The sequence below is a fragment of the Meriones unguiculatus genome, chromosome 2 (assembly GCF_030254825.1).
Source record: "Meriones unguiculatus strain TT.TT164.6M chromosome 2, Bangor_MerUng_6.1, whole genome shotgun sequence".
Classification (NCBI taxonomy): domain Eukaryota; kingdom Metazoa; phylum Chordata; class Mammalia; order Rodentia; family Muridae; genus Meriones; species Meriones unguiculatus.
Window position 1 is genome coordinate 9021166 of NC_083350.1, and position 15643 is coordinate 9036808.

General features: G+C 39.4%; 1 protein-coding gene across 2 annotated transcripts in view; it reads left to right on the forward strand.

Annotated features, from left to right (window-relative positions):
* The window catches only part of Atp9b (ATPase phospholipid transporting 9B (putative)), a 220528-nt gene that overhangs the window by 39971 nt on the left and 164914 nt on the right, over nt 1-15643 (forward strand). For both annotated transcript variants that reach the window (XM_060376990.1, XM_060376991.1), the window contains exon 5: nt 8793-8901. In XM_060376990.1, the coding sequence (XP_060232973.1) occupies nt 8793-8901 (109 nt within the window). The remainder of the gene's footprint in view (nt 1-8792; nt 8902-15643) is intronic.

The following is a 15643-nucleotide window of genomic DNA, read 5'->3' on the forward strand; positions in this document are numbered from 1 at the left end:
GTTTAGATATGCCCCTTATATCCTTAATCTTTTCTGGACCTTTATCATAAAGGGGTGTTGGATTTTATCCGAGCTTTTTTTGTTAATTAGATGATCATTTAGTTTTCATTTTTAGTTTGTTGTTTTGGTGGATTACATTTATTGATTTACATGTTGAACCATCTCTGCATCTCTGGGATGGTGGATGATCTTTTTGGTGGGTTTTTAGATTTTGTTTGCAAGTATTTTACTCAGAATTTTTGCATCTGTGTTCATAAAGGAAATTAGTCTGCAGTTCTCTTTCTTTGTTGGGTCTTTACGTAGTTTGTGTATTGAATTGGGCAATGTTCCTTCTGTTTCTATTTGTGGAATAATTTGAGGAGTATTGGAATTAGCTTTTCTTTGAAAGCCTGATAAAATTCTGTGCTAAAGCCATCTGGCCCTGGGCTTTTTTTTTGTTTGTTTGTTTTTGGTTAGAAGATCTTTATTGACTGCTACTATTCGAAGGTGTAGTCGAAGATCTGTGTGAACCCTGGAGCCTGGGACAGAGGGGAGTGAGTGTCAGCAGCAGGTGTCTACCATAGATTTGGGGATAAGGATGTGGGATTGGAGTTCTCTGATGGCTAGTGAGGTTGAATATTTCTCCATATGCTTCTTGGTCATTTGTATTTCCTTTTTTGAGAACTTTTTTTTTATTTTACTAGCCCTTTTCTCATTTGGGTTATTTTACTTCTATTTTTGTCTGTTTGCTTTTTCTTTATATATTTTGAAGTTATTGCAGTATTTCTTCTATATAAAGTATTTTTGTTTTCCTAAGAAGCTAGTCAATGTGGATGAGAAATCAGCTTAAGAAGTATCATTTTTTTTTAGTCTCTTTTTTTATTTTTTGTTTATATTTTCTGTGTTTGAGTGTTCAGAACTGGAGTGATAGGGTGCTATAAACTATTATGTGGGAATTGAGCCTTGTTCCTGTAAGATTAATCTGTGGTCTTAACTGCTGAATCTTCTCTCCAGCCTCTAATTTTTTTCATTAGATTGTGGTTTTTATGAAATTCATTCAGCCATTTTTTTCATTTGGATCTTTCCCAACTTTATGTATTAGAAAGTTTAAACTTATACAGTGAGAACTAACAAAAGATGAAAGGTATCAAGATCAAAATAACAAAGAAATTCACAGGAAATTGTTAAATATGTTGAAAATTGCAGAAACAGAATATCACAACATTTTCAGTAGAATTACTAATCAAGAGGAAATATTTCTGGAAGTGAATCTGAGTAATTCCTAAGAGAACATAATCAGGAGTTGGAAATTTTTAATAAGTGATTATCTGCTAATCGAATCAATGATGACTTTTTAGGTTTTAAATGTAGCATAGATGACATTTACTGTGATTTAATTATAGGGTAATTTTCTGTTGAGAGTAATTTTTCCCCCTGTCACAGGGCCCTTTTCTAATTTCCTGGCATTTATCCTCCCTCCCTCCCACATAAATACACTTACATAAAAACTTAAAAGCTCAGCTACACACACACGAGATAACATGTGCTCTTTGTTGTTCTGAGTCTGGGTTACCTCACTTAATGTAATGTTTTCCAATTCTATGAATCTTCCTGCATGTTGCATATTTTTATTTTTCTCTGTGACTGAACACAAGCCATCCTGTAAATGTGAACCTCATTTTTGTTGATGGACAGGTAGGCTGAATCCATTTCCTGGCTTTTGAATAGAGCAGTGATAAACATGGGTGTGGAGGTGTCCCTGTTGTAAGAGATAGGACCTTTGTTTGGGGGTTCTGTAGTTGGGCTTTATGGAAGTTCTGTTTCTAGTGAATTGAGAAACCTCTAAACTGATACCCATATGGTTTCACAGTTTACACCCCCTACAGCAGCCAGTGGGTGTTCTGTACTCCTGCCTTCTCCGTCACTTGCCGCCATATATGTTCATGAGATAGCCATTCTGACTGGGATGAGATAGAATCTCAGAGCAGTTTTAACCTGTATTTTCTGATATATAAGTTTGTTGAACATTTAAAAACTATTTATTGGCTATTTTAGTCTCTTTATTGATAGTTCTCTGTTCAGCTCTTCATGCTATGTTTTATTGTTTAGTTTTTTGAGTTTTTCATATATTGTGGTTGATAAGACCCCTCCCCCCATTCTGAAGGTGATGGTTTACTTGATTAGCAGCTTATTTTTCTTTATTGAAGCATTTTAATTTCACAAAGTCCCATTTGTTGATACTTATCCTTATTTCCTGCTACTGGAGTCCTGTGAAGTTCTTGCCTGTGCCCATATCTAAAAGTGTTTTCCCTACTTGTTCCTCTGGTATTTTCAGAGTTTTAGATTGAATGGTAAAGTTTTTAATCCATTTAAAGCTGATTTTTAGCAGGGTGAGAGATACAGGTCTAGTTTCAGTCTTCTACATGGATATGCCAAGTTTTCCCAGCGTCAGTTGTTAAAGAGGCTGTATTTTCCAATGAGAATGTTTGATATCTTGGTTGCAAATCAAGTAAATTAATGTCTGGGACGTCTATTCCTTTAATCTATATGTCAAAACAGACACAAGCCAGTACTGTAATGCTTTTGTACTATGTCTCTGCAGTTCTACAGCTCTTGAAATCAGGTATGGTGTGTGTGTGTGTGTGTGTGTGTGTGTGTGTGTGTGTGTGTTCACATGCCCATGTACATACATGGAGCCAGGCGAGAATGTCTGATGTCTGTGTTCGGTTCTGTTGCCTTGAGACAGGCTTTCTAAACTAGGAGTGTGTCTGTTTGGTGAGGTAGCTAGTGGGCATGCACCTCAGGATATTCCTATTTCTGTTTCCAAGTGCCAGGATTATAGACGTCTATAGCCATGCCTGACATTTTACATGGATGCCATTGATTCAAACCCAGGTGCTTATGCTTGGGTGCAGATACCTACTGAGCCATTGCTACCCACTGAGCCATCTGTCTCTCATCTCAGAGTGGATTTAGCTATCTGATGTACTTTTGTGCTTCCAAGTGAATTTATTATTTTCTCTCCCTGGAGAATGACTTTCATACTTTGATGGGGATTTCACTGAATTTGTAGATTGCTTTTGGTAAGACGATCATTTTTACAAAATTCTCCCAATTCAGTCATATTTTAAAACCTATTTTCTTTTCAGTTTATTCACTTTGTATCCCAGCTGTAGACCCCTCCCTTGTCTCTTCCCAATTCCACTCTCCCTTCCTCATCTCCTCCCATACCCCTCCCCCAGTCCACTGATAGGGGAGGTCCTCCTCCCCTTCCATCTGATCCTAGTCTATCAGTTTTCATCAGGACTGGCTGCACTGTCTTCTTCTGTGGCCTGGTAAGGCTGTACCTCCCTCAGGGGGAGGTGATCAAAGAGCAAGCCACTGAGTTCATGTCAGACACAGTCCCTGTTCCCATTACTAGGGAACCCGCTTGGACACTGAGCTGCCTTGGGCTACATCTGTGCAGGGGTTCTAGGATCTCTCCATGAATGGTCCTTGGTTGGAGTATCTGTCTCAGAAAAGACCCCTGTGCCCAGATATTTTTAAAACCTAATTTTTTTTTTTTTGTGAGTGTCTACATTGGAGGTGTTGGTGAAACATGAAAACATACAAGGAATCCTACCATTCAGACATACCAATACATGCATTGTTGCTGGGAGGCATGAGCTTATTCTTATTCTCTTTGATTCTGAATATCTTTATTTTTAGAGGTAAAGGAGACATAGCTCAGGTTTATCTGACATTTATCAGAGGTAACTTAAAGTACTTGGAGACTTGTATGGCACAAGATAAGCCCTCAAAGAAAAACAGATGCTGTTGTGCACATGATCCTCATGGCCTTTCCTTATAAGATAGGCAGCAGGCCTTAACACACCTGGTGTCCAGCCTAGCTGAAAAGCTCATGCTGCTGTTTCAAGGTGACATTATTTACTGGTAGCTGTTGTGTGCATGCTTTAGGCAGTCATACGAAACAGGACCAATGCCTGCCTCTTTGCCCAGTCTCAGAAGGCAGTAGGTAGACCCAGCTACTCTTGTGTTGATTTGGTTTTCTAGATCTTCCATTCATAGTCAGTCACGATCAACCAAGGACTCAGAAGAACAGACTTTTAATGTAGAGGCACATTGATTAGAGACCCTGGGAGTCAAAAAGGAAGTAGTAGCATCCACTCCCTTTCTGCAGTTTCATTTCTGCCCTTGGCAGGCTGTAGGGTATTTCTAGGGCTCCATGGCCAGCTCACTGGTGGGTATGACAGTGGTGATGCTCTTGTTTGTTGTGGATCCTACCCATGCGTTACTCAATACAACCTTTATTTGTAACTGTGTTATGAAGTACAATTCTAGCATCCCTTGTCTATGGCAGGGATCAGTTTCCTCCTGAGGGTGTTGGACTTTTGTTTTCAAGATTGGGGCTGATGCTTCCTAATTCCATTCTTTTAAGAATGCCTCATTGGAAATGGAGGCTCTTTTTCTCTGACTTCACAGTTTTTAGAAGCAGTAGGAAGTAGCAAGTTTTGCTTTTCTTCTGGTTTCTAGTTATGATTCACTTGCTAAAATTAGAGTAAATTTTGTTGTCTTTAAGACAGAAGTTTAGAAATATGAAAGTTTTACAGTCACCTAGGGAATTTAGAAAAATACACATTTGGGAACCTGCTCCATGAACACCAAAAGTAGCAGTATGCATTTTAGGTAGGACCTGAGCAAGTCTGTGTGGCAGAAATCTTTTCAGGTGATTTTGAAGTGTTCTCCTCTTTTAAAATACTAGCTCTACGGTATAGACATGTGCTTTCATCTTGCTGCCTTTCAGAGCAAGCCAGCCATGACTAGAAGTTCAAGAAATTACCAGTATGTTATGAACTTAGGTTTGTGATTGTGAATATTGCCCTGTATGGGGATAGCTGCAGAGAAGTGTGGTCTCTGAATTCAGAGATGTGTACAATTTGTTATACAATTGAACTGTGCCTGACCATATGTGTCTTCGCAGTAGTGTTGTCTCACCATCCATAGTGAGCTAAAATAATAAAGGTATTTCCTAACTACTGATGTCATTTAATTAAGGAAATTCATTTTTATATATCTTAGGGTCCTTGATTCTTTTCCCTTTAGGATACTGATCTAGATGAAGTGAGTGTGTGTGTGTGTGTGTGTGTGTGTGTGTGTGTGTGTGTATGTGTATGTGTGTGTGCGTGCGTGTGCTCTTTAGAGTGAAGAAAAACATTTTGAGAAGAATGTCATACTTTATGCTGGGATCCCATGATAAAAATTGTATAGCTCAGGCTGGCCTCAGGTTTGTGGCAGTTGTCCTGTCTCAACATCCTGAGTATTGAGATTAGAATCATGAGCTGCCAATTCCTTGCCAATTTTCTTTAAGCTTTTTTTCTCTTGTTGGGGAGGAGCAAGTATGTTCTGTTGCTTTGGTGGTTCATATTTTTTGTTGCTGTAGTTTTAATAAAGTGATAAACAGTAATTAAGCTCATGTAGAACATAATGTTCTAGTAACGTTATGAACCAAGCTTTTTGTCCAGAATAGGTTTGTTGATGCTTTCTTTAATTTCATTGATAACTTTGGGATGACGTAAGGTCAGTTTAGGTTTGAAGAACCATTTTCTGTCTGTCATGGAGCCATTTGATGGTTAGCAAGCCTTTCTTGTTCCTAAAATTTTGTACTTTACATCATTAACACAATTTGTTCCTTATCTTAAGAACACAATCTTAAGAAAAAGTCATTTGTCCCAAACACTTCTCTTTCAAGTGTGAGAGCACATACTTTAAGTTGGTACTGAGGTACTTATTTTCTTGTCCCTGAGACAATGTACCTGAGCAAAGCAGCTTAAGGAAGGCAAAGTCTGTCGTGGCTCACAGGTTGAGGGTACAGACACCATGGCAGGGAAGTCATGCAACAGGAACTGCATACATCCATCATCAGGAAACAGAGAGATGAATGCTCAGCCTCGAACACAGCCCACAGAAGGACACGGCCTCATTCAGATACATGCCCAGAGGGATTTTGATTCTAGATCCTGTCACTTTTTCTGTCCGTATTAACCATTGTAGCAATCCAATTCTATATACAAACGACATCATTTTTTATATAGGAAACATCTAGGGAATCTACACACAGGAATGTTGAATGGACAAGTTAGTTAGCAAGGTTACAGGCTACAAGATACCAAAACCATTTGTATTTTTATATACTTATTATAACCATCTGAAATGAAATTAGGATAACAGCTCCACTTGTAGCTAAAGTGTAAAAGTACATACTGAAAACTACAAAACATAAATATTTGAATAAATGAAAAGTCATTTCATGTTGTGGACTAGTATTATGGTGACAGCATCCTTTAAGTAGACTGTGTATTTAATCCAGGCTCTATCAATATTCCATATGGCTTCCTTCCTCTTGTCTCCCTCCTCTACTCTCCTCTAGAAAATTATTAGCTGATTGTAAAATTGTTTTGAAAATGCTAGGTACTCAGAGTAGCCAGTATAGTCTAAAAAGTAAATAAAAATAGGAAACTCACATGTCCCTATTGGAAACTATCATAATCTGATAGACCAATGGAACTAACATAAAGATAAGCTTATAAACAAAAGGAATATGATTGAGTGTCCAAAAGTGAGCCCCTGTATCTATGTATGGCAGGTTGATTTCGAAGAAAGGTCCCAAAGCAGTTGATAGTGAAACAACGTCTTGGACAGCCACAAGAAGGATAAAGATGCACTATCTCATGTCACATACTGACCAGGTGGTAAAGGTGTGTCCAGCACAGCCAGTGGTTGGAGAAAACTCTATTGCTACTTTTGGGGATGGCAGTGGGATTGTGGGATTTGTGGATAGTTGTGCCACTGTAGTCCAAGACATATAGAAACAGCAGCATCAGCAAAGCAGCAGAGTGGCAACCAAAGAGGTCAAAAAAGGATATTGAACAGTGGTCAATGCACAGAGGTCTGGTTAGTTCACACATTGTTTGAAGACAGTTGGAGCTGAGCTGTAGAGAGTCAAGCATTAGCAGGATGTGAGAGATTTCCATGGTATATAATAAAGAGTTACTCATTGTTCTTAGGGCTAGACAGTTGTGGAGCCTAGGTGTCATAGGGCATGTGACATGTTTATAATTAGGAGGAATACATGGACTTGTAGCTAAAGTGAGATAAAAGGTGTGAAGGACACAGGATTGTTAGATTAATCTGAAATGAGAAGAACTGTGCCCTATGACAGTATCTATGTCTGTCTATCTATCTCTCCTCTGCCCCGCAATTTGTCTTTCCTTTCCCTGTTTGTGTGTGTGTTCTAGAATATAACCTTGACTGTCACTTTACCTTCCATATGGGTCTTTCATTGGTCTGGAGCTCTCCAAATAGGTTAGGCTAGCCCACAAGTAAGCCCTAGTGATCCATCTGTTTCTGCTTCCTCAGTGCTGGGATTATAAGCACATAACTTTATTTCAAAATGTGGTTGCAGAGGTCAGATACACATTCTGAAACTTGTGTGGCAAGCACTTTACCTCCTGAGTGTATCTTTGTAGCCTGCCTCTGACATAACAGCCTGTCTGTAGGGGTATTTTACTTGCGTGTATGTTTGTTGACCACTTGCATTGCTGGTGCCCATGGAGACCAGAGAAGGACATTGGGTTCCCAGGGACTGGAGTTACAAGCAGTTGGGAGCTGCCCTCTGGATGGTGGGAGTGGGAACCTGGGTCCTCTGGAGAAGTAGTCATTGCTCTTTAACTGCTGAGTCATCTCTCCAGCCCATCCACTCTTTGCCCTGACAGTTTCAGTTGTGTTTACACATAGTACTTTTTGACAGGATATTTAGAAAAATGCTGTGTACACAGTGACCATAGGCCTGAATCTTTCTAGTGACCTATTTAATGTAGCCCTTTGCTTTTACGGCGGGGTGGTGGAATAAAAGATTACTAGCCTCTGAGTGGAATTCATTCAGTTCTCTGTTGTTTACACTAGGTTGACACTAGGACATCAGAACAAGACTATGGCTGTTGAAGAGGGTCTTTATTTTGTTGTGGGGAAAGTAATTTGAATAGTACTCTTTCTTCCATTTCTTTCTTATTTTTTTTTTTTTTTGTTGTTGTTGTTTTGTTTTTATTGAGTCAGAATCTCACTGTGTAGTTTCAGTTGGCCGTGAGCTCACTATGTAGCCTAGGTTGGCCTCACCACTCTTGATATGACGCAGGCTTTCCTAGTGCTAGAAATATAGGTGTATGCTACCATGCCCATCTTGGAAGAATATCCTTGTAGCTTGTCAGGAGAGGCATATGTAGCCATTAAAAATGATAGGCATTATCTGCATTGTGTTTCACAGTAGATTATGAGTATGTTGAGGCTTTATTTACATAGTGTTCAAGGTACTGGTTCCTACTTTACTTAAAAAGCAAGATAAAACCTTGACTCTCCAGCCCCGTTGGTGGTATGCTGCAAGGGTCTGTGTGTTACATCCAGGGATTAGCCCTGATTCTACCTGAGAGATGTAAGTAGACGTGAGACTTCTGCAGTCAGTGCTGGTGTCTGAGCGCCTCAGTGTACCCAGTGCATGCACTGCTTTGCTGGAGAGCTTTTCCTTTTTCCCCAGTCTTTGAGCAGCCTCCAGATGGATGTCCATATGACAGGGCATTAGTTGTCTCTGTATTTTAAGGTTTTAAGTATTTTACTATATGCATTTGCTATGTGTGTTTTTTGTGGGCTTTTCTTTTCATTCATTTTGTGGTTTAGGGAGTAATATAAGTTGAAGGGAAAATAATAAAGAATTTTCCTCTACTTTTTTTGTTCTGCTTTCTAAAATACTTTTTGTTTTATAGGGATTTGTCTTGGCTGTTACTATTGCACGTGAAGCGATTGATGAATTTCGACGTTTTCAGCGAGACAAGGAAATGAATTCACAATTATATAGCAAGCTTACAGTAAGAGGTTAGCAAGAGATTTCTAATTCTCCAGTCTTTGCTTAGTGTCATCACACTCCAGGTGACATGGAAGGGAAAGTATGTTCGTCTGCTCCCATCATTGCTTATGGGATCTGAGTTTCTTCTTTTTATTAATTACAGGTTCCTCACTGTGTATCCCAGCTGTAGCCCCCTCCCTTGTCCCCTCCCGATCCCACCCTCTCTCCCTCATTTTCTCCCATGCCCCTCCCCTAGTCCACTGGTAGGGAGATCCTCCTCCACTTCCTTCTGATCTTAGCCTATCAGGTCTCATCAGGACTGCCTGCATTGTCTTCCTTTGTGGCCTGGCAAGGCTGCTCCCTGATCAGGGGGAGGTGATCAAAGAGCCAGCCACTGAGTTCATGTCAGAGACAGTCCCTGTTCCCATTATTAGGGAACCTATTTGGACACTGAGCTTCCAAGGGCTACATCTGTGCAGGGGTTCTAGGTTATCGCCATGCATGGTCCTTATTTGGAGTATCTGTCTCAGAAAAGATCCCTGTGCCCAGAATTTTTGGTTCTGTTGCTCTACTTGTGGAGCTTCTGTCCCCTTCAGGTCTTTCTATCTCCCCCTTCTTTCATAAGATTCCCTGCACTCTGCCCAAAGTTTGTTTATGAGTCTAAGCATCTGCTTTGATACCCTGCATGGTAGAGTCTTTCAGAGGCCCTCTGTGGTAGGGTCCTGTCCTGTTCTCTGTTTTCTCCCTCTTCTGATGTCCATCCCATTTGCCTTTCTGAGTGAGGAACGATCATCTTTTCTTAACAGTATATAATGCTAGAGTTTCAGGTAGAGTTTTATTCATTTTCTTAATGTGTGTCTGTGTGCGCATATGTATATTTTCATAGTTATATCCAAATACACATGTGTGCATATACTCACAAACCTATATGACATGTCCTGTTAGAATGCTATAATAGATTTGAAAGAAACCCAGCTGCTATGTACATGTGTTTTGGGATGCATAGTAGCACTTTACAGTGTGTCTTATTTTTAAATAAAACCAAAAAGGTTCATACGGCATTAAGCATCTGAAGTATATGTTATCATTCAAGTGGCCACAGGTACATACACATAGTGCTCCTTTCACCCCATTTGGGCGTTTAGCTCTAGTTATAACAAACACTTAGAGCTAATTTTCCTCATTTTTCAGTCAGTAGTTGAAAAGGAAAGCAAATGGGGAACACTGTTACAGACAGGCCTGGGACAGCAGAAAAGAGCCCCGATGAGTACACAATGTGGGCACACTGAAACTAATAAGAGTTATAACCCCGGAATTCTGTTGGAAAGTAAAGTCAGAATGTATGTTCTGTCTGTATGTAGATACATATAATGAATTAGTTAGCGCAGACAATCCCCTTAAATTTTCTGTTTTTGATACCTTATTGAGTATGTGCGATAAAAGATTAATTGGTTGAGGACTTACTGATCAGTGTTTTCTCTGTATTCATCCAGTTGTGTAGTCATCCCCATCCTCTAATTTCAAGACATTTTTAACAGTTCTGAAAGACATACAAAATTCACTGGATTCCCCTTTTCATTTTCTTTTTTTTTAATTTTTATTTTTTAATATTAATTACAGTTTATTTACTTTGTATCCCAGCTGTAGCCCTTCCCTCATTCCCTTCCAATCTCATCCTCCTTCCCTCATCTCCTCCCTGCTCCTCTCTAAGTCCACTGATAGGGGAGGTCCTCCACCCCTTCTATCTGACCTTAGCTTATCAGGTCCCATCAGGACTGGCTACAATGTCTTCCTCTGGCCTAACAAGGCTGCTTCTCCTTTGAGGGGGAGGAGAGGTCAAAGAGCTAGCCCTTGAGTTCATGTCAGAGACAGTCTGTGTTCCCCTTACTAGGGAATCCACTTGGATACTGAGCTGCCATGGGACCTTTTTATTTTCTTCTCCTTTTTTTCCGCTGAAGGCCTAGGTGACTTCTGCTCTACTTTTTGTCTCTGGTTTGCCTACTGTGGACATTTGATGAGAGTGGAATCATATTCTACAAGCATCTTTTGTCATTGGCTTTCTTGGCATGTTTTCAGGGCTTACACATATTGTAGCATACGGTAGTATTTTCTTTTTGTTGACAAGTAACATTCTATTGCACGGCACTCTTCATTTTGTTTATTTCTTCAACATTGGATAGGCATTTGGGTTGTTTGTATTTTGTGACTGTTGTGAATAACAATCCTGTGAACACTTGTACACCAGATTTTGCATAAATATTGTTTTCATTTCTCCTGGATATAGTCCAGAGGGAGGTTGATAGATTAGGTGATAAGTCTGTTCGGCATTCTGACAGAAAAAACACCACCCTAGTTCTTAATCGGCTGCATCATTGGGCATCCTTGCCAACATGGGTTCTGATTTTGCTGTGTTCACTAGTACTTGTTACTGTCCTCCGTTATTATTGTAGCAGGATGTCTTGTGTTTGCATTTGGTAATTGTTGAGATTGAGTGTTTTATATGCTTATTGCATATTTATAAATATTTTTTGGATAGTTACATATTCATAACCTTCAGCCACTTCTTAACTGAGCTGTTAGTCCTCACCTTGCTGAGTTGTTATACTCTTCAGCTATCTTAGGGTAAGTCCTTTGTCAGGTTTATGATTGCAGATATTTTCTCCCAATTTGTGGGCCTGTATTTTCACTTTCTTGAAGCACAAACATTTTGTTTGGTTAAATTCTTCCACTTTTTCCTTTTGTTTGAACTTTTGATGTTGTAGCAAAGTAAAATTGGTCAACTCTAATGATTTTTTTTTTCTAGTAGCTATGGTTTTAGCTTTGCATTTAAGTCTGATCCATTTTTATACATAGTGTGTTATATGGTTCCACATTTGTTTGCATAAATATCAAGTTGTCTGGTACCATATGCTAAAAAGATAACCCTCACTCCTCTATTTTTAAACTATTAAAAGAGGTGAAGTGGGCTGGGGAGATGGCGCAGTTGGTCAAGTGCTCACTGTACAAACATGAGGATTTGAATTAGGATCCCCAGCACCTTGTGAAAACCTGCTGTCTTGGGGAACAGCTGTAAGGTCAGGATTCGGGGAGGGTGTATGTGGATTGGAACCAGATTCCTGGAGCTCACTGGCCACAGTCTAACCTTACTGTGAGCTACAAGTTTAGTGAGACCATGCCATAAGGTGGAGAGCAAATGAGAAAGGTAACTTGCTGTTGACCTTTGTTCTCATGTGTGCACACACGTGAGTACTAGTAAAGAAGGTGAGATTTACTTTTAAGAAAAAGAACCCTCAAAGGTGAGATAAATCAGGTTTGACTTTACATTGCTATTTTGAGGACAGTTTATAGATTGTAGCTTATTTTGAAATTAGTTTTACTTTGATATTTGTGGTTAAGTAGGGAAAGGTGTTTTATGTGCTAGTGATTAGACTAGTGATGTCAGTGAAAATTAGTAAGTGTAACTATGATGTCAGTGCAGCATGCAGAGCAGGTAGAGTCATGTGTCTGTCCTTCAGTAGAAATGCTGAAAAGCCAAGCAGAGACCTTCAGAACCAGCTTTGCGAGGTATCTGAAAAACGTTCACATTGCTAACTCCAGAGAAAGGCAACTGAAAAAAATGTTAGAAAATTTTTGGTGCTGTGTATGATTCTTCTGGCTCCAGATCCTGTCCAAGTCTTAAGATGGCAGTCTATAGCCATTTTGCAGAACAGAGCTTATGTAAGAGGAATAGTGCTTGTGTTTTTGTTCAGACTGTGAATGTCATTGAGGAGTGACTCAGGGCACACTGGAACACAGGGTAGAAGACCAGAAAAGCAGCAAGAATCTCTCACATATATGTCAGAATAAAGAATACTCAACGTAGCCTGGGGGCAAAGAATTATAGTTGCCATCTGAACCCTAGTGTAGTGTAGTCAAGTGAGAGGCAGCAGAGTTAAGGAGGAGAAATCTTTGTGATATTTGGATATTCAAATATCCAAACCTATATGTACTGGAAAGTTTTGAGATCTCCATACAGGCTAAGAAATAGGGAAATGCTCAGAAAAGGTTCTGGGTCCTCTTTCCTACTCTCATCTTAGTTGGCTTTTTGGTTTTAATATATGCTCTTTTGACTACTGTTACTTTATAATTCTACTTACAGAGAATGTCATTCCTTCAACTTTGATGTTCATCTTCAGAGTAATTTTGGATACTTTGGGGATTCCTGAATACTTCTAGAATCAGCTTGTCAATTTTTATACCCTCTCTTCCCCAAAACCCATTAGAGATCAGACTGTTGGGATCACGTTAAATGTATTGTTCAGCCTGGGGGAGAATTAACATGTCAAGCTTATTTAGGCCTTTAAGCTGTGAGAAAAATATCCCTTTCCCTTTACTTCTGTCTTTTAAAACCCTCTCTTTTAGCACTTGGTTTTTACAGGGTTGATATAATTTCCTTCATGTTTTCTATGGTTGCTGTCCACTGAGTGGCTTGAATTAGGATTTTCATTAGATGAACTGAACTAAGATTTTATTAAACAAAGGAAAAAAAAGCCTTTATTTCACACACACACACACACACACACACACACGCACGCACACACATGTTGTTTTTTTTTTCTCTGCCTCTCTACTTTCAAGATTCATCTACACCTGTAGTAGGTTCCCTGATATTGTCATGTGTTTTCTATGTCTCTTTTACATTTTCCACTTAAAGAACTACCTCAGCTCAGATGAAAGACTACTGGATATTATGAATTCCAGTATTTTTAGTAACATATAAATTTTCTACTCCTACAGAATTACAATGGATTAATCCTAGAAAACAGATGCCAATGTCTTTCTACTGTTATTCCTCAGCATGTATCAAGATGATAGACTTTGACTTTACATGAATTTTTTTATTTTAAAGATTGCAGTTTGAGGGCCAGTGTAGTAATTAAGATCACTTGCTACTTTTGCAAAGGTTCCATTTCAGCACTCTCAATGGACTGCTCACAACCTCCTAGGGAATCCAATCCCCTCTTGAAGGAACGCGCACACACGTTCGCTGATACGATAAATATAACTTTGCACCTCATATCATATCTGAGGAGGAATATAGCCCTTAGATTGCAGTTTTAAAAATTTGATAAGCAAATTATACTATAGGACGTAGTCAACTTTTATCTATGAACTTTGAGGATTTTTATTTTTTTCAAACAAAAATATGATGCTAGTAAATGTGAAATGACTTTAAATACACACACACACACACACACACACACACACACACATCTTATTGATTGATTGATTGATTGATTTTTGGGACAGAATTTCTCTGTGGAGCCTTGCTGTCCTGGAATTCAATCTGTACATCAGGCTGGCTTCAAATTGACAGAGATCTGCTTCTCTCTAAATATCAGATGCTGGGATTAAAGGTGTGGGTCACCACCGGCCGGCAAAAACAAAACAAAAACAAAAACAAACGAACAAACAAAAAAAGGCTATTAAAATAACAGCTTGGGACTAGATTGAGATTAGAAAATAATTATTAAAATTTTCCCAAGTGGTCCTAAGCATACTTCAGCCATTTTGCACATGTATGTGAAACAGCTCAGTGCAAAGTGTGGGTGTGGTGTGTTTCAAACCCAGGCTGCAGGGAAGTAATGGAACAGCTTGAGCAAGGGCTATCTTGAAGGCCTTTCATTTCTTTACTCTTCTGAGTTTAAACTTTGGGTATTGTTCATCCAGAACCCTTTCTTGTTGCCAATTTCCTTGTGAAGCTTCCAGTCAGAGATGATGATTGTTTGAAAAGGCTTGACTTGCTTGACTCTTGATGTTTTGTAATCTAGCAGATAGGCTTCTTTTATAGTAATCCTGTGGTGTGTACTGTGATCCTCTTTCACTGTTGTCTCCGGGCACTTGCTTCACATATGTGCAGGCATTTATTCTCATATTCTCTCATCCATCCATCCATCCATCCATCCATCCATCCATCCATCCATCCATCCATCTGTCCATTTCTCTCTCTCTCCCTTTCACTTCTTCCCTCCCTCCCTGTCTCTCTCACTCTTTTTCTTTCTGTCTCCCTTTTTCCCTTCATCCCTCCCTTCCCTGTCTGTCTCTTCTCTCCTTCTCTCTCTCTTCTTTCTCTCTCTCCTTTTCTCCTCCCCTCTTTCTCTCTCTCCTCTCCCCCTTTCCTTCTTTCTTCTACCCTCAATCTTCAGATTACAGTTCATGTATAAGGTGATCAAGCATTGAAAGGGGAAAGCCTTTCAGGATAGAATTAAAGGCTTTTCATGCAATAAAGGAGGATACTTAAAGTGCACTTTCAGATACTAGTAGTGTTAGAATCTGCGGGTGGTGTTTTGGGTCTTCTGACATTAAAAGGACATCCTTCAGCCCTCTCTTTATGGCAAAGTAAAGTGGCTTGACAAAAGTCTTGAAGTTTTAGGAAAGTAACCTGGGCAGCTACTAGTGTCCTAACCCATATGTAAAAGTGTTCCTACAGCAAAGATAGTGGGAATAATTCTTGACTTCCAGAGTTAATGATTTTGAATCCAGTTAAAATCAACTAGCCAAGGAAGAATATGGCATCTCCACTCAGTGAAATAAAAGATAAAAGGTACCAAGGTTGGTTAGGTAAATGAGCCTGACAGAAATCTTCATCTTGGGTTTTATTATGTAGCCCTTGTTGGTCTTGATCTTGCTGTGTAGATAAGAATGGCCTTAAACTCACAGAGATAAGTTGCCTCTACCTTCTAAGTGTTGGAATTATAAACATAGGCCACCACATGGGGCCTAAGTCTTTAT